The sequence below is a fragment of the Microplitis mediator genome, chromosome 10, assembly GCF_029852145.1.
Source record: "Microplitis mediator isolate UGA2020A chromosome 10, iyMicMedi2.1, whole genome shotgun sequence".
Taxonomy (NCBI): domain Eukaryota; kingdom Metazoa; phylum Arthropoda; class Insecta; order Hymenoptera; family Braconidae; genus Microplitis; species Microplitis mediator.
In genome coordinates, this window is record NC_079978.1 from 4558480 (window position 1) to 4579042 (window position 20563).

At 29.8% G+C, this 20563-nt stretch overlaps 1 protein-coding gene across 19 annotated transcripts in view; it reads right to left on the reverse strand.

Moving 5' to 3' along the window:
* LOC130675935 (disks large 1 tumor suppressor protein) overlaps positions 1-20563 on the reverse strand; it is a 251336-nt gene that overhangs the window by 69931 nt on the left and 160842 nt on the right. For 16 of the 19 annotated variants that reach the window (XM_057481858.1, XM_057481857.1, XM_057481864.1 and 13 more), the window contains one exon: positions 16962-17132. The exons of 2 other annotated variants lie outside the window; for them this stretch is intronic. In XM_057481858.1, coding sequence (XP_057337841.1) covers positions 16962-17132 — 171 coding nt within the window. Of the gene's footprint in view, positions 1-16961; positions 17133-17794; positions 17993-20563 lie in introns of those variants that run through there. One more of the 19 variants, XM_057481865.1, reaches the window with a different exon arrangement.

Genomic DNA, 20563 nt, shown 5'->3' on the forward strand with positions numbered 1-20563 from the left:
TATAATATTTTTACAATGAAAACCGAAAGCATTAATTAAATACATCGCGGCCATTTATATTCATATTTGTGTTTTATCTTTTGCTGATAACTACCACTTCCGGATTTTCCATACATTTCTATTTCTGTTGTTTTTCGATAAATTATTCAAACGTAATAATGAACTAAAAAAATATTATTGGATTATAATTATATTATATACACGAAAATAAATCATGAGTTGATAAAAATGATGAATCATTGAATAGAGAGTGACACCTGGCCGGATATTATATTCATCGGGTGATTAAGTGCTTGAATTAATAAATTGGGCTGATGAATGTCGAGGACGGATAATCGAATAAAGAGAATGAGTTCAATTTATTTTAGCAATAAATTATCTGACTCTCAATCTTTCATTGTGCCAATAAACCAATCATTTGGGCGCCTATGTGGGCTTATATATATGTGTTTATTATTAATCCAGTTGGGCAAGTTGAGATTGAATGGACAGTAATGGAGGTTTATCAAATTGATATAAATAATATATTAGGTTTATATAGATGTGGTGTTGGTATAGTGTGTATGTTCATCTCTTTTGCACAACAGTTTATCGGATACGCATAGACTCGCGTGCCACCGGAAGTATAATGCTCGTTCGTTCGCGTACAGTAGTCGCGGCGGTACTACCGGGTCGGGTTAATGCTGAACCGCATTGTTAGATTTATAGCGACAATATAAGCGAGCTCAAGCCACGCTGAAACGTGCTCTATGGTTGCTATATGGTATTTAACAGTACATATATATTTTCATGACGATAGAGAGAAGAGAATACACCCTATTCTCTTCACAACAATAATCGAGGTTAAATACTTTTTCATCCGCTTTCAAAATTATACACGTGATGTTTCATTTTGAATCGCGATATAAAATTACAAATGGCTAAATTCTGTACTCGGATATAAAACTGAAATAAAAATACTGTTAGATAAGCAATAAATCTATTTTTTTTTGACGAATTAAAATTTTATTCTATTTTCAATAACGTATTTTAATTAAAACATCAGATAAATTTTTACTGTTGCTTTTTTATTGACCGTTTGATTTTTCCCAATGTTTTAGCATACGTAAAAAATAGCCTTCAAAATAAATTCTTTATTGGTTCAGTTTTTTAAATTTAGATTCAATACTAAATTTGCGAATAACTACAATATTTTTATCGAATTTTAAATGTTTATAAACTTATTCCTTTCAAACAAAAATATTGACTAGTAAAAAAAATATTTTTTTTTGTCATATGAACTTATGGTAGGAAAATCGTTGCACCAACCATAAAAAAAAATATCCAATGCTATTTTTATTTCAAAAAAATAAAATAAGTTTAAAAAATTTACATTGCCGCCAAAAATTATAAATTTATCTTTACATTTCTTAATAATAAAATATTAAATAGGTACATTTTTTATGCACATTAATAATTTTCATGTGAGAAAGTAACGAGATATTTTATTATTTAATGAGGACATGCCTAGTCACTGCTATCTTTTAAATCCATCTTGTTAATTAGATAAATTAATTTATAATTATTAACGTTAATCATCCGTGTTAATTTGTTAACGTCATACTTATTTAAAACTCGTTCATAAATTTAACGTCACTGTTTTTTCAGCTCGAGCATTTACTACCTTAATAATTTAAATTTCCCATTACAAAGTGCTCTCCCCATAACTACTGAATAATTATCAGCTTCTAGAATAAAAAAAATTATAAAAAAATAATAAATTAGTAATTTCCGTTGTTGCAATTATCTTATTCAAATTTCCATTGCCATATAATTAGAACTAAAAGCACACAAGTAAACTAGGTATTTTCGCGCATCGTAAAATACAAGACTAGACAACCTATTACTTCGTACATTAATTAATCGAGAGACACATCTTCATAATTAAGAAACCACCGCCTATTTCCTCCATACAAGGCGCTCTTATTACCACATCCACTCTCGTGTATTCCTCTACTCCATCCTTAACTTGTTTATCGTTCGGTTTAACTTTACTCTTCAAAATTTAATTTGCCTCGAATGTTCAACTACTAAATTTCACTGTTATCATCGTCATCATCACAATTATCATCATTGTCATCATTATAACTTCAAGTATTCAATAATCGCTAACAGAGATATTGTTGGAAATTAAAATATATAATTCTTAATTTTCGAAATAGATTTTGAAAAGGAATTCGGGGGTAACTAAGACACTACGAAAAGAAAAAATATCTTTTTTTTTAAAACGTTTCCCAGAGGTTTAGGGAAGTATGTCCCAACTTGATCGCCTCAAGCAGTATATAAACTCCGAAACTTTGACCAAAAAAAATTTTTCTTTTTTTCTAATGGTAGTTCATTTTACCCCGTAGTTTCGTTTTGTTTCAGTTTTTCTAAATCAAAACAAAAAAACGAATAATAAACATTTTTTAGTAACGAAAAACTTTTTTGTATTAGAACTTATGGCCACATTGTGGAGGTAGTAAACTTTTTCTATTCTTTCTTAGACATCGTAAGTAAATATTTGGAAACAAAAACAAAAACAAAATATTTTTTCTTCAAAATAGTATCCAGTTTGGTTCCGAGTTTTCATATATTTTATTCTGTTAGTGATAAACAGAATGTATTTACATCATATCGTTGACAATTATTAGATTCAAAACCGTCGACTCAAAGAACCCTTTATAGAACTAAGTATAAAGTTAACTTAATGCTACTCTGCTCAGCTTAATTTTATTTTTCGTTTTGCTAAGAAGCTTATAGACATATTTTATTTTATCTACTTCTATTATTAATTTTTTTGGCGGGTTAAATTCTGTTATAACTATGATAATCGTAAGAGATTCTATTGGAGGGTCAGATATTTCGATTAACCAGAGACCGTTTGGTGGATGGATAAGATATTATACTAAATATCCCGGATGTTCAAGCTCTCGGGCTTGATTGCACGAGTGGATCCAGTCGAAGGATTTATGATAAGCATACTCTAACTTTATCATAGATTCCAAGGCTTAGAATAGTATCCGTTAAGTATATACAATATTATTACCCCATATATTGAGATATATTAATAAGACTCCCAGTCCCAAAGGCTTGTAACTTATAATCTAATATTAGATGTGTTACCACAAGCTCAAAGTTTTTGTTAATTAAGCAAAAATACTATATATATTTTTTTATAGTTTTCTTTCACAAAAACTTGAAAATTTCTCATGAGTCATTTAATGAGTGAAAGAAACAAAAATACTTCTTGTTTCTTAGATTTTTTTTAATCAAACAAAAACGTTGACGTCACGTTTATTAATTAAGGTTACATTTTTTTGTATTTTTTTTTTTTCTTTTTCTAATTAAACGAGTTCACGTAGGCCACAGACAGTAAACTTTACTACACGTCCATAAAAAATTGAATGATGCATGCAACTAAATTTATCGATCAATATATCAACTATTAAAAAATAAAAGCATCAAACTGTTGGACAGATAGCAAGAATTATTTTCAAAAAAAAAATTTATATATATAAAAAAAAGTTTAACTAACAAGCTGAATTTTTTTATTATTTGACACATTTTTTATTTCTTCATTTTTAAATCAAGATTGATTGGATGTATCGGTAGAATTTAACTGCTACAGACTCAATGAAACACCGTGTCCAATTTAAATTTTATCACTTCCGTTCAAACAACCCAGACGGTGTACAATCGCCATTTTTTATTTACTCACACCTATTTTTTTTAATTACTCCCACTTTATCGATATCCGGACCTTAATTATTATTATTGTCGATAATTATTCCAACAACAAATCTATTAATTAAAAAATTTCCCGCACGTCTGACTAAACTCGTACTTCTACTACTCAGTTAAAATTTTTTTTTTTACGATTTAATAAAATAATTATTACCCTGCCAATAAATAACTTACGTATCACGCTATGAATTAATTCAAAATTTATCATTTAATTATAGTTCGTCAAAAAAAAAAAGTTATTAATCATAAACTATTTGAATGATATCTTAATTGCAAAACTTAATTGAACCAGATTAAATCATTTAAATTAAGAACATAATTTAAGTGATAATAATCAGTTGTAAACTAACTTTATAATTACAAAATAAATATGCACTTATATACATATGTATGTTAAGAATGTATAGATGTTTTGATAGAGATAATTGCAGCAAATTAATCTAATAGAGTAAAAAGTTTGTATTTTATTTTTGGACTTATTAACTCATGATGTGAAACAAGCACTTTGAGCAAGTAAAACTCACATCGTCTCATGAATAAATGTACTCTCCTGTGAAATGAGACTCACCCACAAGTTAAAGTAACTCAGAGTCTAGACGTTGCCCCCTGGCTCGTCGTACTGCTCAAGACTTACAATCCCTATCAAGCTTATCTTTCTTCTTGCTCTCAACTGTTAGTCGGGCGACTTCTCCTATTGCTTATACTCCTACTTCTTCTGCTGTTGCTGCTGCATTCAACCGATTATTCGCTATGGCTCGAGATTTTCGTCGCCCAGTAGTAAAGATACCAGATGGCCCAACGTTTACTCCCCCTCATCTCCACTTTCTTATGTGTGCACTGTATACTATACACTTCGCATTTCCGTTATCGTCCCTTACTATCGTCCAACCGTCTCATGAACCGGATATATGTATCACTATATATCTATATAAATATAGCATTGCGCTGTACTAGCACGTATTGTCCATACAGAAATAGTATAAAAATGAAAAACCTCAAACCCATTTATCTTTTATATTTATAAAAGATCGAATGAAGTAGTTTGTTTTATTTTTTTTTTATAAATTGAACCGTTCTATTGTTGATAAAATATATTGCTCGAACAAAAATAGTGTATAAATATTTTTTTTCTCTCATTTTACGAATTACAGATAAAAAAAAAATTATTTCACCTTTTTTTTTTAAATAAAGAATAAAGTGAAATTAAAAACTTTTATTTTGTCATTAGTGAACTTGATAAAATTAACTTGTTCACTGTTAAAAATAAAGAGGTATTTAATCAATAAGAACTCTATACTTTAGTATTTAATTTTTTTTTTTTTTCATCAATAAAAAAACTGCGGATAGAGATAAAATACTCAGGACTTTAAGAGCAAAAAAATGAAGATAAAGATGAAGAAGTTAAAAGTATAAAATTGTAATTAGTTATTATTGGTTATTACATGGAGCTATTTATCCCATTTCCAATGATTTTTCAATTAAATATATCATTCGAGATGTTGGGTTTTACAGAGCGTACGGGTGAAGATACTCCGAGCGAGATAAGGAAGCGAAGGAGGGTGGGAAAGGGAAAAAAAAGAGACAGAGACTTGAGTTTTCTCAATAGAATTACCCGTACTTTCGACACCAGACGACATCCTCCCGCTCGGTACGATGCACTTCCTTGTGCGAGATCTCTCGAATGATGTCGGCGTAAGACGTCGCGCGTAACAACCATCAGAGCCAATAATCGCGCTCCAGTGAATTTAAAATGTTCTACTACCACCTTTTTTATTTTATAATATCACTTTTACTATTTCAACAGACATATTAAATTTAATAGACTCTAATACAGTACCAGCGCTCTATAAACCCTATCTACATCTTGACGAAAATAAATAAATAATAATAATAAAAAAAAAAAATGGTAAGCAAAATTGCAAACGCATCGAGATTCTCGGGCCATCGAAGTCAATTGCTTGCTTCTAACACCCTTGAGACGTCGAGACAACAAGGCAAAATCTTACAATTTCGTTTTATTTCACTTAAATTCCTGGCACTTTGCCCTTTTACAACACTCTGGTGTCTATTTGCCTTTTTTATTTTTTTATTATTATTATATATATATTTTTTTTATTTTCACTTGTTCTTTTATTGCGAACATGCATTACAAGCATGCATATTTTACAGAATAATCAAAAAAATCATTATAAAATAAAATAAAATTTTATTACCGCAATTTTTGGACATTTTAAAAAATATTTATAGACATAAGTCGAAGCATTTTTAAAAATATATCCTATATACTAATGTGACATGGGTTACAACGGAAACTAGACTTTAAAGAAGGTAAGAACAAGATTTTTAAAGTAAAAGCTCAGCAACAGTGACATTTTCAAAAGCTCTTGAGTGAATTATGAGGTACTAAAGAGGCGTTACGAGTTTTCTCTTATATTTTTATGTATATAGTATTCCATATATTTTTTTACTACTTCTAAAGCTCTAAAAAATAAAATAAATGCACATTTTAAAGTTTTTCATGCCCGTAAATAAATTTTTTTATTTAAATAATTTTTTGTCTTTCGATTTTCCGATTATCTGCACAAAAAAAATTCTAAATAATATTAAAAAAAAAAACAATAAATTTTTGTTTCAATAATAAGTACTCGAATTTAACGGCACATCGATCTGTAGATTTATTGCAGTATGTCACGAATACAAATAAACTACAAAGTATAATAAGCCGCGATGTTATTTCCGGGATTATCGACCAAACTTGTAGATTCTAAAAATAAAAAATGGTCAAGGCTAGTTTGTCTGGCATGCTCGCTTGCATTACTAAATTACTTTTTGAAACATTCTTACTTTATCGATTGTCTCATTACATTAACTACCCGCCAAAGTATACAAATATCATAAATCGTTATATTTAATAACCTTACTTCACCCTTAACTTTTTTATTCCTTGTGTCGTGATGGTTATCGCGGCTACACCAGCTCGTTGTCGTTTAGGTTGTCAAACATTAACAATGTCAACAATCATAAAATACATCAAACATCAATCAGCACACAGAGGACATCAGAAATGAGAGAGATATTAGGGCTTTCAATGTATCCGAAATTATATGGTACTATACCAAGGGTCATATATGTTGATTCACGATACTAATTTTCACAGTCGAGTGATGAGCAAACGACATTTCATGTTACGTCATTAACGATGAGTTTCGTCGTGTCACAAATCGAGTCGAAAACAAACTCAACTAGCCATTCAAGCATACTTGTGTCCTAACATTACATTTGATTTCCATTTTCCGATAAATTTTATTACCGAGTGAATATTTATTTTATTATTATCATTTAAATGTTCAATTTGTTCATTGAATTTTATGTCATGTTTGTTGTCATTTCCAAAAAAAAAAAAAATACAATATTGAATTGAGGAGAATAGGGGGTAAAATGGGAACTTTAAGAAATTCTACTATTGATATTTCTGTTAAATTGGACTTACAGAAATATAAATAAAAAAGTTCTAAGTTTGAAATGTGAACTTTTAGAATCTGATATAAATAAATAGTGAAAAGTAACTTTTTTAAGTTATTTGTAAGAAATAAAATTAGAATTATTTCATGAACAAATTTAACTTTTTTTTAACCCCACTTTCAATAAATTTATCTGATAGCTCATTTTTAACTTTGATTAAAACTTATTTTCTTGTGGTCTCTAATACGGTAAAGTTTATACTATTTATTCACTCATGCATTAAAACCCGTAATATATTTTAAATTTCAATACAATAGTTTTCATACAAGTCATATCTTTTCAAGTATTTCCATTTTTTTTGGGAAAAAATCTTTTGATAAATACTGTCAATAAAATTTATGAATTTCTATGAAATTCATAGAAAAAGATTTATTTAATGGACCTAAAAATAATTTTCATGCAAATTTAATAGATTGAAAATTAAATTTTTTTGTATCCCATGCGGTTCTAGTACACGCAGAGAAATTTTCAGTAAAAATCACCCAAAAAATTTGATACTGTGCAGATATGTAGTCAATATCTAAATTTTTACGATCCTGAAGTTAGCAGACAATTAAAAATTTTTGGATTTTTTTTAAACTGTTAAATTTGAGGAAAAAAAAAAACTGAAAATATGCACATATAGAAAATTTAAAAGACTATAAGTGCAATTTTTTTAAATATTTTTTTTTTATAATTTCTCGCTTAAAAAAAATCCAAAAATTATTAGACGTCGGCTAACTTCAGTATCATAAATTTTTCCCATGCACATTGTAAAATATACTACTCGATAGCATGTAAAAAAAGTGTAATTTCTACTAACAACATAGTCAAAATTTAGTTACTAGCTAGATGTCCTTACAGTATTAAACTTTATGGGTAATTTTTACTCAAAAATTTTCTGCGTGTAGGTCTTATTGGTTAATGAATCAAAGTGATGAAGAAGATATTAGATAGGTCGATGATCGATTGAATAGTTGAAAAATGATTTGCTGAAGCCACATTGTGTAGTGACGGGGTTACAAAGTTCGACGATGTTAATTGAATAGTGTACAACACAGAGAGTGGCAAGGCAATATATAACGATGTATCACGGGTATGTACTGCATGGACGTCGTACGATATACGAAATCCAATAGCTATTGCCACTGAAGTACCACGATCGTTCGATGAGTTTGATATACCCACCGGACCACCCTTGTATACCTTTACGTGGTAGTATATATATAACGTATCAGGTGGGATATTGCCCTGTCACACTATGCTACTGTGCCTGTCAGTGGACACTATACACGCTAGACTGGACTATGCGTTAACCACGTTGTCTCTATTGTTGTCTATTGAATTACAAATTACACTGCCTATTGACACGCTCGCTTGATCATTTTAATTTATTTTCTTTTATTTCCTTCCATTACTTTTTTTTAATATCATTAATTACAATATTATCTAATAAGAAAGTCTTTTAAGTAATTTAATTTTAAATAATTACGAGCAACGGAATTCACGGAGACTATAATAAATAAGAAAGACGGAAATTAAAAAAATTTAGTACATTTTGAGGAGGAAGAAAATTAGTGTGCCAGAGGAGAAAAGTTGTTTAAGTCTGGGATTTTTCATCTTTTAAATTTAGCATGATACCTGAGAGAAACATGATGGCCTTCGCATTTTGAGAGTGGTAATTTTAAGAATAAGATGTATGCCTAGACGATAAAAGTAATGAGATCCATTATAACGACGTGAGTTTTCTCCCGGGAGATGTACACGCTTCGCTTTTACAGTTTTACATTTTTTTTGTTTCTACCCTGTTACTTATTTTTTTATGTTTCACTACCTCTTGTTCTTCTTGTAGTACTTCAACATCTTATACTTATTCTTCAATTTTTTTTTCTCAAGAGTTTTATTTAAACAAAAAAAGTAAAAAATAATAAAAGAAAAGAAAATAAAAAAATAGCTTGTTTTTATTTTTTATTTTTTCTATTCTTGTGTAGTTGGGCCGTGCGATGTCGGAGCCACGCACGCTTTAGATTTATACAACCTGCCGCCTTTGTGAAGTACTTTGCGTTAAATACCCCGAACATGAAACCGCCTTCTACTTTACTAGAGTTAAAATCAAAGTTTTAAAAAAAATTAAAGCGTTTAACGAAAAGCTGAAATACAGGTTGCTTTCAATCACTAATTCAACAGTTTTCCTTAAAATACGTTCAATTTAAATTTTTATTTCATTGATTCTATTTAGTGAGCCGGATTTAGCGAATTTTTTTTTTTTATCTGGGTAAATTTTTTGTTGAGTAAGTTTTTAACGGTGGTTTTGTGTTGATAAAAGTTATTTGAAGAAAAATGGTGTGTTATTTTTATAGCGAAACGAGGATCAACGAGCGTATGAAATTGTGTGACACCTTGTGGGATAAATTGAACAAAAAGTAGGTCAAACTTTAATAGCGGCAAACCGGTGTGATAGTGGACAATTGGAAGATCGGGTGTGTAGAAAAAAAGTAAGATAAAAAACTTATTCTCACGTACTTGATAATTGAATCATATATATATATATATATATAAATTTCTTCGAATTGTTCCCTTATATTTCTTAATACTTTTTGTATTTAGCAAACTAAATATAATGGATATAAAAAAAAAAGTCTACGATATAACGACGCCAATTTACAAAGTAGAGGGAAAAAAAATTTAGTAAGTTAGCAATTGGTTCCGCAGTATCAAATTCACTTCCAAAAAGTTTTCTCGTACTCTGAAGAGTTATATGTTACAAACCAGCGATAACATTTAGCTGGCGGTATAAGATACAGCGAAAAATATTTTTCTGAGTTAGTCAGAGTAAAAGGCAAAGTATAGTTAGAAACAGAGGGAGAGGGGGTGAAATAATAACTATGTGCTAAAGTTTTTGGGTGGGCAAACATACCAGATGAGGCCACCGGACTGTGAGGTAAACCTTAGCGCGGCCAAAAAGCCGCAATCTTCGCAGTCTCCGCAGCTTTTTATCGTTAATGCCCATCCCCATAAAGACGGGCGCCACACGTGATCCGCATTGATACTCCAGTTTGATAAGTCGTATCTCTAAATGATAACGCTCAAGAGTTTATGCAGTCTCTACCTGACATCTAGATTTAAATCTTCTTCACTCTCCCCTTAACTTTATTTTATCTCTATATACTGTTATTGTACTGATAAAAACACTTGCACGTGACTCCTTTATTTTATTTATATAGTCCGAGATTATTTTCAGTATTAACCACTTTTTCGAGCACGTGACTTTATTTATCTATTTTTTCTTTACATTTTTAAATTTAATCAGATACATTTTAAATTTTAAGTATTCAAAAAATTATAAATTCATTTAAAAAAAATTTATTATAATAACGTAAGGGTGAATTAAAATTTAAAATGAATTCGTAAATAAATTTGAATATTATAAAAATATGTATAAGGGTTCAGTGATCCTGCAGGTCGCGATTCGCGCGAGTGACTGCCGTTTTGCTTGATAGCTTCAGTTTCACTCGAGGGATGCTGCCGGGTAGGGTGAACAGCGCAAGATCTACCCCCACACGCTGTGTCCATCCCTCTCCCCACGAATCACGTCTACACCGCGACTACCCTGTTTTACTCATACAATCGCCTATTTGCATATTTTCTTTTGTTTGTTTTTAATTATTTGACGACTTCATTTAACTTTCTGTTAATATACATTTTATATATTTATTTCATTTTATTAAACTTTGTTATTTTTGTTTGTTGAATAAGCTGTTTATTTTTGTTTAGTTTCATACGTGGAAAGTTTACACATGTTGTGAATAAAATTATCGTTATTTATAATTTAAACTGAGGTGAAAATGCAAGCAGAGTTTTAGATGTTGCTATGAAATCCTCGTTATAAGTGAGATAATATCCGTTATAACTATTGCATAGGATTACCGCAACGGGTTCGTTATATGTTTGGATAGAGCAATTAGAATGAGTCAGCAGTACCAGTAGCAATAGCAACAGACCAAAAAGCCAATTGCATTTTATATTATTTATATTTGTTTCATTTTTAATTCTTTCAGTTTTCGCTTCTATTTGTTTTATTTCAGTCTGTTGAAACAATTATTTACTGTTATCGCGGTTTATCCTCTCTTCTTTACGTACATCTAAAAACAAACACACACTTACACGCGCTCATTTGTGTGGAAAAGGTACTGTGTGATCGCGGATCCAATTACTCGATTTTCGCAAACATGATCTCTCACTTCATTCAAGAGCTTTGTGTGCTGTTAATGTCGTCTATTTTTTTTTCAAACAAAGAACCGTTTTTCATTTTTTTAATTATCACTTTTTTCATCCACCGAAATTCTGTTTTCATCAACATCGAAAATTAATTAAACGAATCATTAAAAAAAAAAACATTCTGTTCATCAAAAAATAAATTACATCGAAAAAATGTTTGAAAAAAATCTTTTAACCCTTCAACACTTCCGTGCTTTTTAGTGTCGCGTTTTTACTGCAGCGACATCCTATAATTTGAATAGAGTCCTGTGAGAAAAATTCTCATAACGGGAGTGCTGACGGGTTAAATAAGCGGAAGCTAGAATTAAAAAAAGACTAAAAATTTTTTGGGAAAATAAATCGAAAAAATTTACTCACCCTCCTTGGTCCATTAGAATCAGAAATAGAGAATGTATCAACAACAGAATCAAAACGCACTAATTTTTTTTGCGGTTTCTTAGGTCGTGGACAAAGCGAACACATTTCCGGATTTGACGGAATAGTCGGGGGCATGATAATCATCAGTTCTCTCAATAAATTTTTTTGTCAGTTTAAATAAATTAAATATAGTAATCACTTTTAGTTCATCACTAAATAAAAAAAAACATTACTTTATTTTCAATGAAACTGATTAACATTTATCGGTATTTAATCATCATGGGCTTTATTAATATATCATTCAAATTATTAATCAACTCAAAACAATTATTAATAATAATGTTATTAATTAATATTCGAATATCTCTCACTCTACATTAAAATGATACGTAAATAAATAAAGAATAATAATGATTATTATTATTATTTACATTTAATCATCTATCAACAAATATACAAACATCCGATAATCCGAGCTTTTCATATCATTTACCGATTAAAATACTACGAGCTTTCGTGTAAGTCGGTACTACAGAATACAGAGATCTACTCTTACTCATCGGCAACAAGAGAAACTAAATTTTGTTCGCTTCTGTACCAGTGGGCGGTTTCAAGTCCACGAAATCCTGAATCTTAGAAATTTGTTTATCACTTCTCAATAACTCATAACAAATAACATACTTCCATTACAATATAATTAATAAACAATGAATAATGAACAATAAACAATGTCAAATAATAACTGATTGTCATAATTAAACGTATCGTAAAATTAATTATTAATGAAAATTTAAAACAAACACGTTGATTGGTTCACTGATTCATCATACATTTAATCCCATTAATTAACGTTATCAATACCAGCACTCAAGTACACTTTATATTGTTCATCAGTACACAATTAATGTATTATTTGATAGCAACAGTGAAGCTTCACTACTACTCTATAGAAAATCGTTTGGCCCATAAAGCTATTTACGTGTCCAACTCATAACTGAAACTTCAACAAAACTATTGTTTGCAGTCAGTGATGATAATAAATAAATTCCTTAAATCCTTAAAACAAAGAGGTATGAAATATATAAAATATGATACGGTTGAGTGGATTTAAAGTTATCCTTTATTTGTAAAATAAATCATTGACTTAGTCTTTGGTTGACCGAATAAACCATTACGTTGACGGTATAGGTCGATAACGCTTGCCGAGAAACTTTAGTAACCTCGTGCAATACCTCACCTCTGTTTTGATGCAGTAATACGTATATATATGTATATAGATATATAGGGATACGTAAAGGTTATATCAAGTTGATATCAGTGAACGAGAATGTATATTATGACTTATGTGATTGCACTTCCATTGATTATACTATTGTATTTCATTGTTATCAGCAGGGGCTTTAATTATTTTATATGACAGTTGTTTGTGTGAATACATCAATCATTTATTTTGAAATAACTTTTTTTAAAATACATCGAGTAAAGTTACTTTTTACTTCAGTTTGATTTTTTTATTAATTTCGTTATGATTGATTAGATTATGTTGAAGTACATTGGATATGATTTATTTATTAAAAAGCTTTCAAGCCAATTCTAGCTTAACGTATACGTACATATTAGGGTGATTCAAAAAATGACAAATTTTTTTTTTTCCTCCGAAACAGGTTCAAAAGTTTCACTTAGAAAAAAAAAGACGCCTGTGAATATTAGAGCTCTTAATATTAACATTAAAATTTTTATAAGTAGCTAACGATGCGTTATAGGAATAATTGGCAGGCATATTTTTGTAGGGAATTGAATGCTCTACAAAAAAAGATTCTTATCTTTTTTTGATAAATCTATTTGCTCAAAAGTTATTTGAGTTTGAAGTCGAATTCATATTAAATTTTGAGATCTTTTTACTTTTCCGGCGAAACTATCAGACCTATTACAAAATATCATGGGACCTTTTTTGTAGACAATTTTATTCCCTAGAAGTTATTTCCAATAAAGTTTTTTCGAATTCCGCATTTTTTTCTAGTTATTTTTATTTTAATGTCAAGCTCTTCAAATCGATCAGAAGACTATTTTTTTTATATGTATGTTGGGATTATTTAGTAAAAATTTTACATTTGAAATTAATCTGAAATTTTTTGCGGATAACGTATTTTTAGAAAAATGTTTTAGTGGATTGAAGTCGATTGATTCCAGGATTTTCATGTGCGGTAAGCATTAAATAATTGAAGTAATAAAAGATTAGCTTGGATGTTATGCAAAATTTTTTTCGGAGATGAAAGATCATTGACCTATGTCACGAACGTCAGCCGCGATTACTAGTTAGTCTCGAGAGCTTACTTACTCTTTTCTCGGTGGAAATTTAAGTCATACTGTGGTTTGAAAAAGTTAAAATTTAGTTACAGTAATTTTAAGACTCGTAACATCTGCTGTCTTAAAACTTTACAAATAAAATATTTTTTCTTTTCTTTCGTATTGAAACAAAGAAAAAAACAAGATGAATAGTAATAAAAAGGTGTAATAAATATATAGCCAAAAAGAAAGAAAGGAGAGACGAGTTGATTTGAATCCGAGTTTTTTTTATTTCTAGTGTTACAGACGTTGATGAAGAAAATATTGCTCAGTCTCGCGCAGTGAATAGTCGCTGAGTCAAAGTATTCAGTAATACGGATGATCCATTGGATATTGAAGCTGTGACTCTGGGATTCGCTTTACATTCAGGCATAACTTGGGAATTTAAAACGTAATACCGAAATGAATCCGACAGCGACATCTCCGTAGACATTTTCACTGTTTTTTTTTTTCTATTATTTTTATGCTCACTGAATTCTCTCCGTCGGTTTTTTTTTTTATCTTTTATTTAAAAAAACTTACAACGAGACGCGTACTTTTTATTTTCATATCGCGAAAGCAAGAAATATTAGGATAAATATGAAAAGAAACTGCTTAGACAAAAGCTCGGTTTAACATTTTAAACAAAACAAAACGACTAAAAACAATTTAAAAAATAAAAAAAACTCATCTTATCTCTTAGATCATATTTTTATCAACCTACAATAAAAGCTTGTTCCATTAATAAAGCTCGCATTAACCATTATTCAAATTAAAACATAAAACTCAGTTGCGTTTCGAATTCAAAAATTTTTTTTATCCCAAACAAGATCAATGAAATGCTCAAGGCTATTTTTAATTAAAATTCTAGAGGCTTATCTACACGAACAATGTATTTTTCATTGTTCATACCCTGTTGACACACACATATGTAAAACTATATGTATATTATATATATATATTACATATTTACACATGCAGCATTAAGTTTCAAACAGATAAAAATTTTTTTTCATTTCTCTTTTAAATGTGACACACAAAAAGCCCAGAGAAAACACTTTTGTTCAAATTTATATCCGGTTTACCACTTTGTTTCTCACAAGTACTCGCGAACTACAGTAGTAAGGCATTTGTTTCAAGGATTATCTCTTGCTGTCTGACTATACAATTCTCCATTCACTTTGTATTCATCCACTCAATAAAATCTACCATAACTTATGATTAATAAAACATCTGAGACACTAATGCCAATCAACATTAATCAGATAAATTTAAATATTAATAACAAATAATCAATTTTAATCGATTATTTAAATTCATTAATATTAAAATTAAATTTTAAACTTTAAATGTCAAATGAAAGCATTTAAAAATTTTCATTTAAATTATTAAATAAATTAATGCTCATTTATTATTAATTATCTGAGGTAATTGAAAAATCAGCAGATCGATAATTCAGTAAATTACAAAATTATCGTAAATATTACAGAAACGATTATCGCGGCATTTAATTTAAAATGATACCTTTGGGTGCAATATTAATTAGTAACTAATAATGATAATGAAATTTCTTCACTAATTAGCTTTCAAAATAATTAATGATACTTTATTATTTAATCACTGCACTATTTTATCACGAACAATTTGTCAAGCGTTGGTATATTTGCTGGCAAAAAATTCCTGTATTTTTTTTAAGGATCCGCAATAAAAAAAAAAAAAATAATAAATAAAGAATGATAAGCGAGACAAACGATTGAAAGGTAGTGCAGCGGCGGCGATGCAGGTAGGACTGTTGCACGTGTTGTAGTCGCGATGCTCGACCGGTGACGCAGAGGTCTTATTTATTGCCACGAGTGTGCTGCCACATGCATTGTTGACGACCTAAAAATTACCCGGTTTAACATCCAACACTATACTAGCTAACTCTGTTAGATAAAATTTAAAACGGATGTATCCTTCGACATCGCGAATATATTTCTTCATTACGTTTTTGTTCGTCTATCGGCAATTGAAAAAAAATCTCTTGAATTTTCGTCGGGAAAATAAAAATGAAAAACTAACTTCTATTAATTCGGTCATTAACTAATTTAATTATTTAATCAATAATCCAGTAAAATAATCTTTTCAAATGACGTGACTTTTTATTTGTTTATCTCACGCTTATAACAAAACTAATAAAGTAGTTTTCATTATTTTTTTAATAAATGTATAAATTATTTCCAACCGTAAGTGTACTAATTAAGAGCGTAGACCAAACAATTATTCTGAGTGCGATAAGCGGAGCTGATAATATTATTTATCCAAGGCTACACCAGTTGTTAGTGCACCGGCGATATGCATGTTTAATATATGTAATAACCTACATATTTTATTATTTTATGGGCACTAAAAATTACTATTGATCTAAAGTTATATTTTATTATTCAATCTATTGATATTTTTTATTTTCGGGTACTTAAAACAAATAAACGTTTTTTTTATTGATACTTGATAGTCTGTAGGTAATGCAGAATTTCGGCTTAAGGAAAATGATAACAGCTTTCCAGCTGCAAGCACAAGCTTTTCATTGATTTTCTGAGCTTATCTTGCAACAGTACATGACTCTGCTTACAGATGTCACGATCGCGATTTAGTACGGCGCATGCGCGGAAATAAAAATTTTCCAAAGTTCAATAGGAGTAAAATTTTTAAAATAAATGGAGTAATAATTATTTGAAAATTTAAAAAGTATTTACTTTATGCGTGTCATGATTTGCCAAAATGTGTGGCGATGATTCCGGATGTACCACACGCTCGACAGAATTTGGTCTTGACACTCCGTCTACCTGAGCAGCCTCTTTTATTTGAGGTGGCGAAGGCGGCGGTGGCAACTGTTCGTCTACATTTCTTGTTGCATATCTCGTTTTCTGAAAAATGAATTTTTTCAAATTAACCATCTCCCCATAAATCGTTACTCGAGTATCGACCGATTAAATATTTATAAAATCTCTCGTTCTTATTGCGCTTAAAGGGAATCAAAATAACATCGTGTTATGCAACACTGGAAATTCGCGGCTCAGAATAATAACAAAACATATATTTATATTTCATTGAAATATAAATCCGGATTGATCGAATTATTCATAAGGTTTCGGATTCAAAATAAAATCTATCGTAAAATTTTTTTCAATCCAAGTATGAAAAATTAACGAGAATTTGAAGTATAATAGTTATATAAATTCTCAAATTAAAAAAAATTCAAACGTTAAAAGTAAATTCTGTAAATAAGTTAAGCCTTAGAACGTGCGTTGAAATAATATATCAAAGTACTATACCTAGAATTATGAATTTACATTAGCACAATTTTAAAGCTTCTGTTTTTACTCTGTTGAAATATCGAGCATAATATTACGTCTAAGTATAGCTATGCAATAAAAATAAACAAAAACTTCCGTGTAACATAATTCAAATTAAATGATTTTCAAGAATTTTAAATATAAATATAATAAAAACAATATTTATTACATTATTATGTATTCATTAAATTCAAATTTTTCTTTATTTTGAAACCATAATATATATAACTTACGTTGCAACATAAACCACACAATCGCCCATAATAATCACGAGTATTCTCGTCATCTGTACTTGACACATATAATAAATCTATACGTTTTGTTCGTCTATCTTTCCGGATTTTCATCGGTACTGCATTGACGTAATCGCTAAAACGACGCCGCGAATGTCGTACAATTGACACCCAATCTATCATAATAGACGAGTTAAATAACTGCACTTAATGTCAACAAAAATTTATATATTTTTATTCTACGGGAATAAAACATGAAATATATTAAAATTTTATACAGCACCAACTGAACGAGCTTTGCAATACACGTGAGCAGTGTGACTGACGTGTAGAGCTAGTCGCCTTTTTTTATATTTCAATGAGAAAACGGTCTAAAAGAGGCTCCATTGTCAGAGTTGCTGATTCAGCTGTACATCCGTGTGAAGATGAATTTTTTGCTTTGAAATACACTTTTCTTTCCAACACATCTTTATTTTTTTTATTTTTTTAATTATACCTTTGTAAGTTATCTGCACAAAACTGTTTATTATTGACCTTTCATTAAATTGCAAAGCTAAATTTTTATAACAAACGAGTGATAATCACGTATTGAGTCTTGTGAATAAGACCAGCGACATGTCTACAAGAGTACTTGGGTTGTTCTTTTTAGATTTTGTTTAAGTCTACTAAAGATATCAGGATTATTACGGCTTTGATGTTGGTTTTTTAGTCCGCTAATTAGAGTATTCAATTACTATGATCATTATTTATATTAATTATTTTTTAAAAAATAAATTAAATGAAAACTTTTATGACAATTGATATTCAATTGTGATAAGACGTAATAATAATAATTTTTCTTATTATTTTCTGATTGACTGTAATCACACGGAAAAAAATTAATCGTGAATGCAACATGATGCAGTCATGTTGCATTCACATGATGAAATCATGTTGCATTCACATGATTTGTCATGTTGCATTCACATGATAGTCATGTTGCGGTAACATGAGAAAATCATGTGGCATTCACATGATTTGTCATGTTGCATTCACATGATAATCATGTTGCGGTAACATGAGAAAATCATGTGGCATTCACATGATTTGTCATGTTGCATTCACATGATAATCATGTTGCGGTAACATGAGAAAAATCATGTTGCATTCACATGATTTGTCATGTTGCATTCACATGATAATCATGTTGCGGTAACATGAGAATATCATGTTGCATTCACATGATCTTCTCATGTTACCGCAACATGATTATCATGTGAATGCAACATGACAAATCATGTGAATGCAACATGATTTTTCTCATGTTACCGCAACATGATTATCATGTGAATGCAACATGACAAATCATGTGAATGCCACATGATTTTCTCATGTTACCGCAACATGATTATCATGTGAATGCAACATGACAAATCATGTGAATGCCACATGATTTTCTCATGTTACCGCAACATGACTATCATGTGAATGCAACATGACAAATCATGTGAATGCAACATGATTTCATCATGTGAATGCAACATGACTGCATCATGTTGCATTCACGATTAATTTTTTTCCGTGCATTATTATAATCACACTGTAAAAAATTTTGGTTTGGTGTTAAAATTTTTAACACTGCGACGTGAAAGTTACACGACGCACGGTGTTAAATTTTGGACCGTGTGAATTATTACGTTCACACCAATATTAATAATAATATTGTTAATCATTGTTATATAATAAATATATGTTATTTATTTAGAAACCTCGATTACTTTAACACTAGGCATTTAATTTTTATTTTATAATAATCTGCATCAATAATAATAACGATATACTAGTGCTGCAACCTATATATTATTTGAAAATTTTTAACTACAAATTATATATAGTATAGGACAATATTTGAGCCAATAACACCGAACGGTGTGAAAAAAACGCTCATACCGTGTTAAAAGTATACTCTCTAAAAAGGAATTAGTGAAATTCCCGCGAATCAGTGGATATGCACTATTTCTACAGCTATAAGTATACTACTAATTCAACCAGTGGTATACTTATAGCTGGTTCCCAGTGAATATTCACTAATTTCAAGTGAATTTCACTGATTCATTTTTAGAAAGTACGGCTAGATAATTCACACTAAGAAAATTCTACACCGTTAATTCACACCGAGTAGACCGTGTCAAGTCCTCGGGGACCATTTCCGCACCAAAAATTTTTTACAGTGCATTACTAGTGCATTACTAGTGTAATATTTTGATAAAAGCAATCAAGTTGAATAATTGGTAGTATATAAACTATTAGAGAAAATAATCAAGTCGATTTAATTGTTCGGGTGTTTTTATTTGAAGCTTGTGCCAATGAAATACCGATGACCCGTGACCCCATACATTACCTCCCCCCCCCTCCGAACCCACACGCATACACAGTTACATTGACAATACACGATGATCGCGATATTTGAAAAATTTTATTAATAATAAAAATAATAAACCGAGAATGTAATAAAACTTCTGTAGTTTCCAATGGAACCGATGAAATTAAATACCGTTTTTGATGGAAAAAAACATGAATGTTGGTAAAAGATTAATCAATATAAAATGCTAAAAAATAAAATTGTATTTGACGAGTGAGAAAATTGGTAAAGAATTTTTTTTTTTATTAATTTCGTTTTTTATTACCCAATAGACACAATCAACAACGTATAGGAAAAAAAGATATTACGGTATGTTCTGGTATTGATGCGGATGTAATTGGTCCTTCAGTTGGAAAATTGCTTATTGA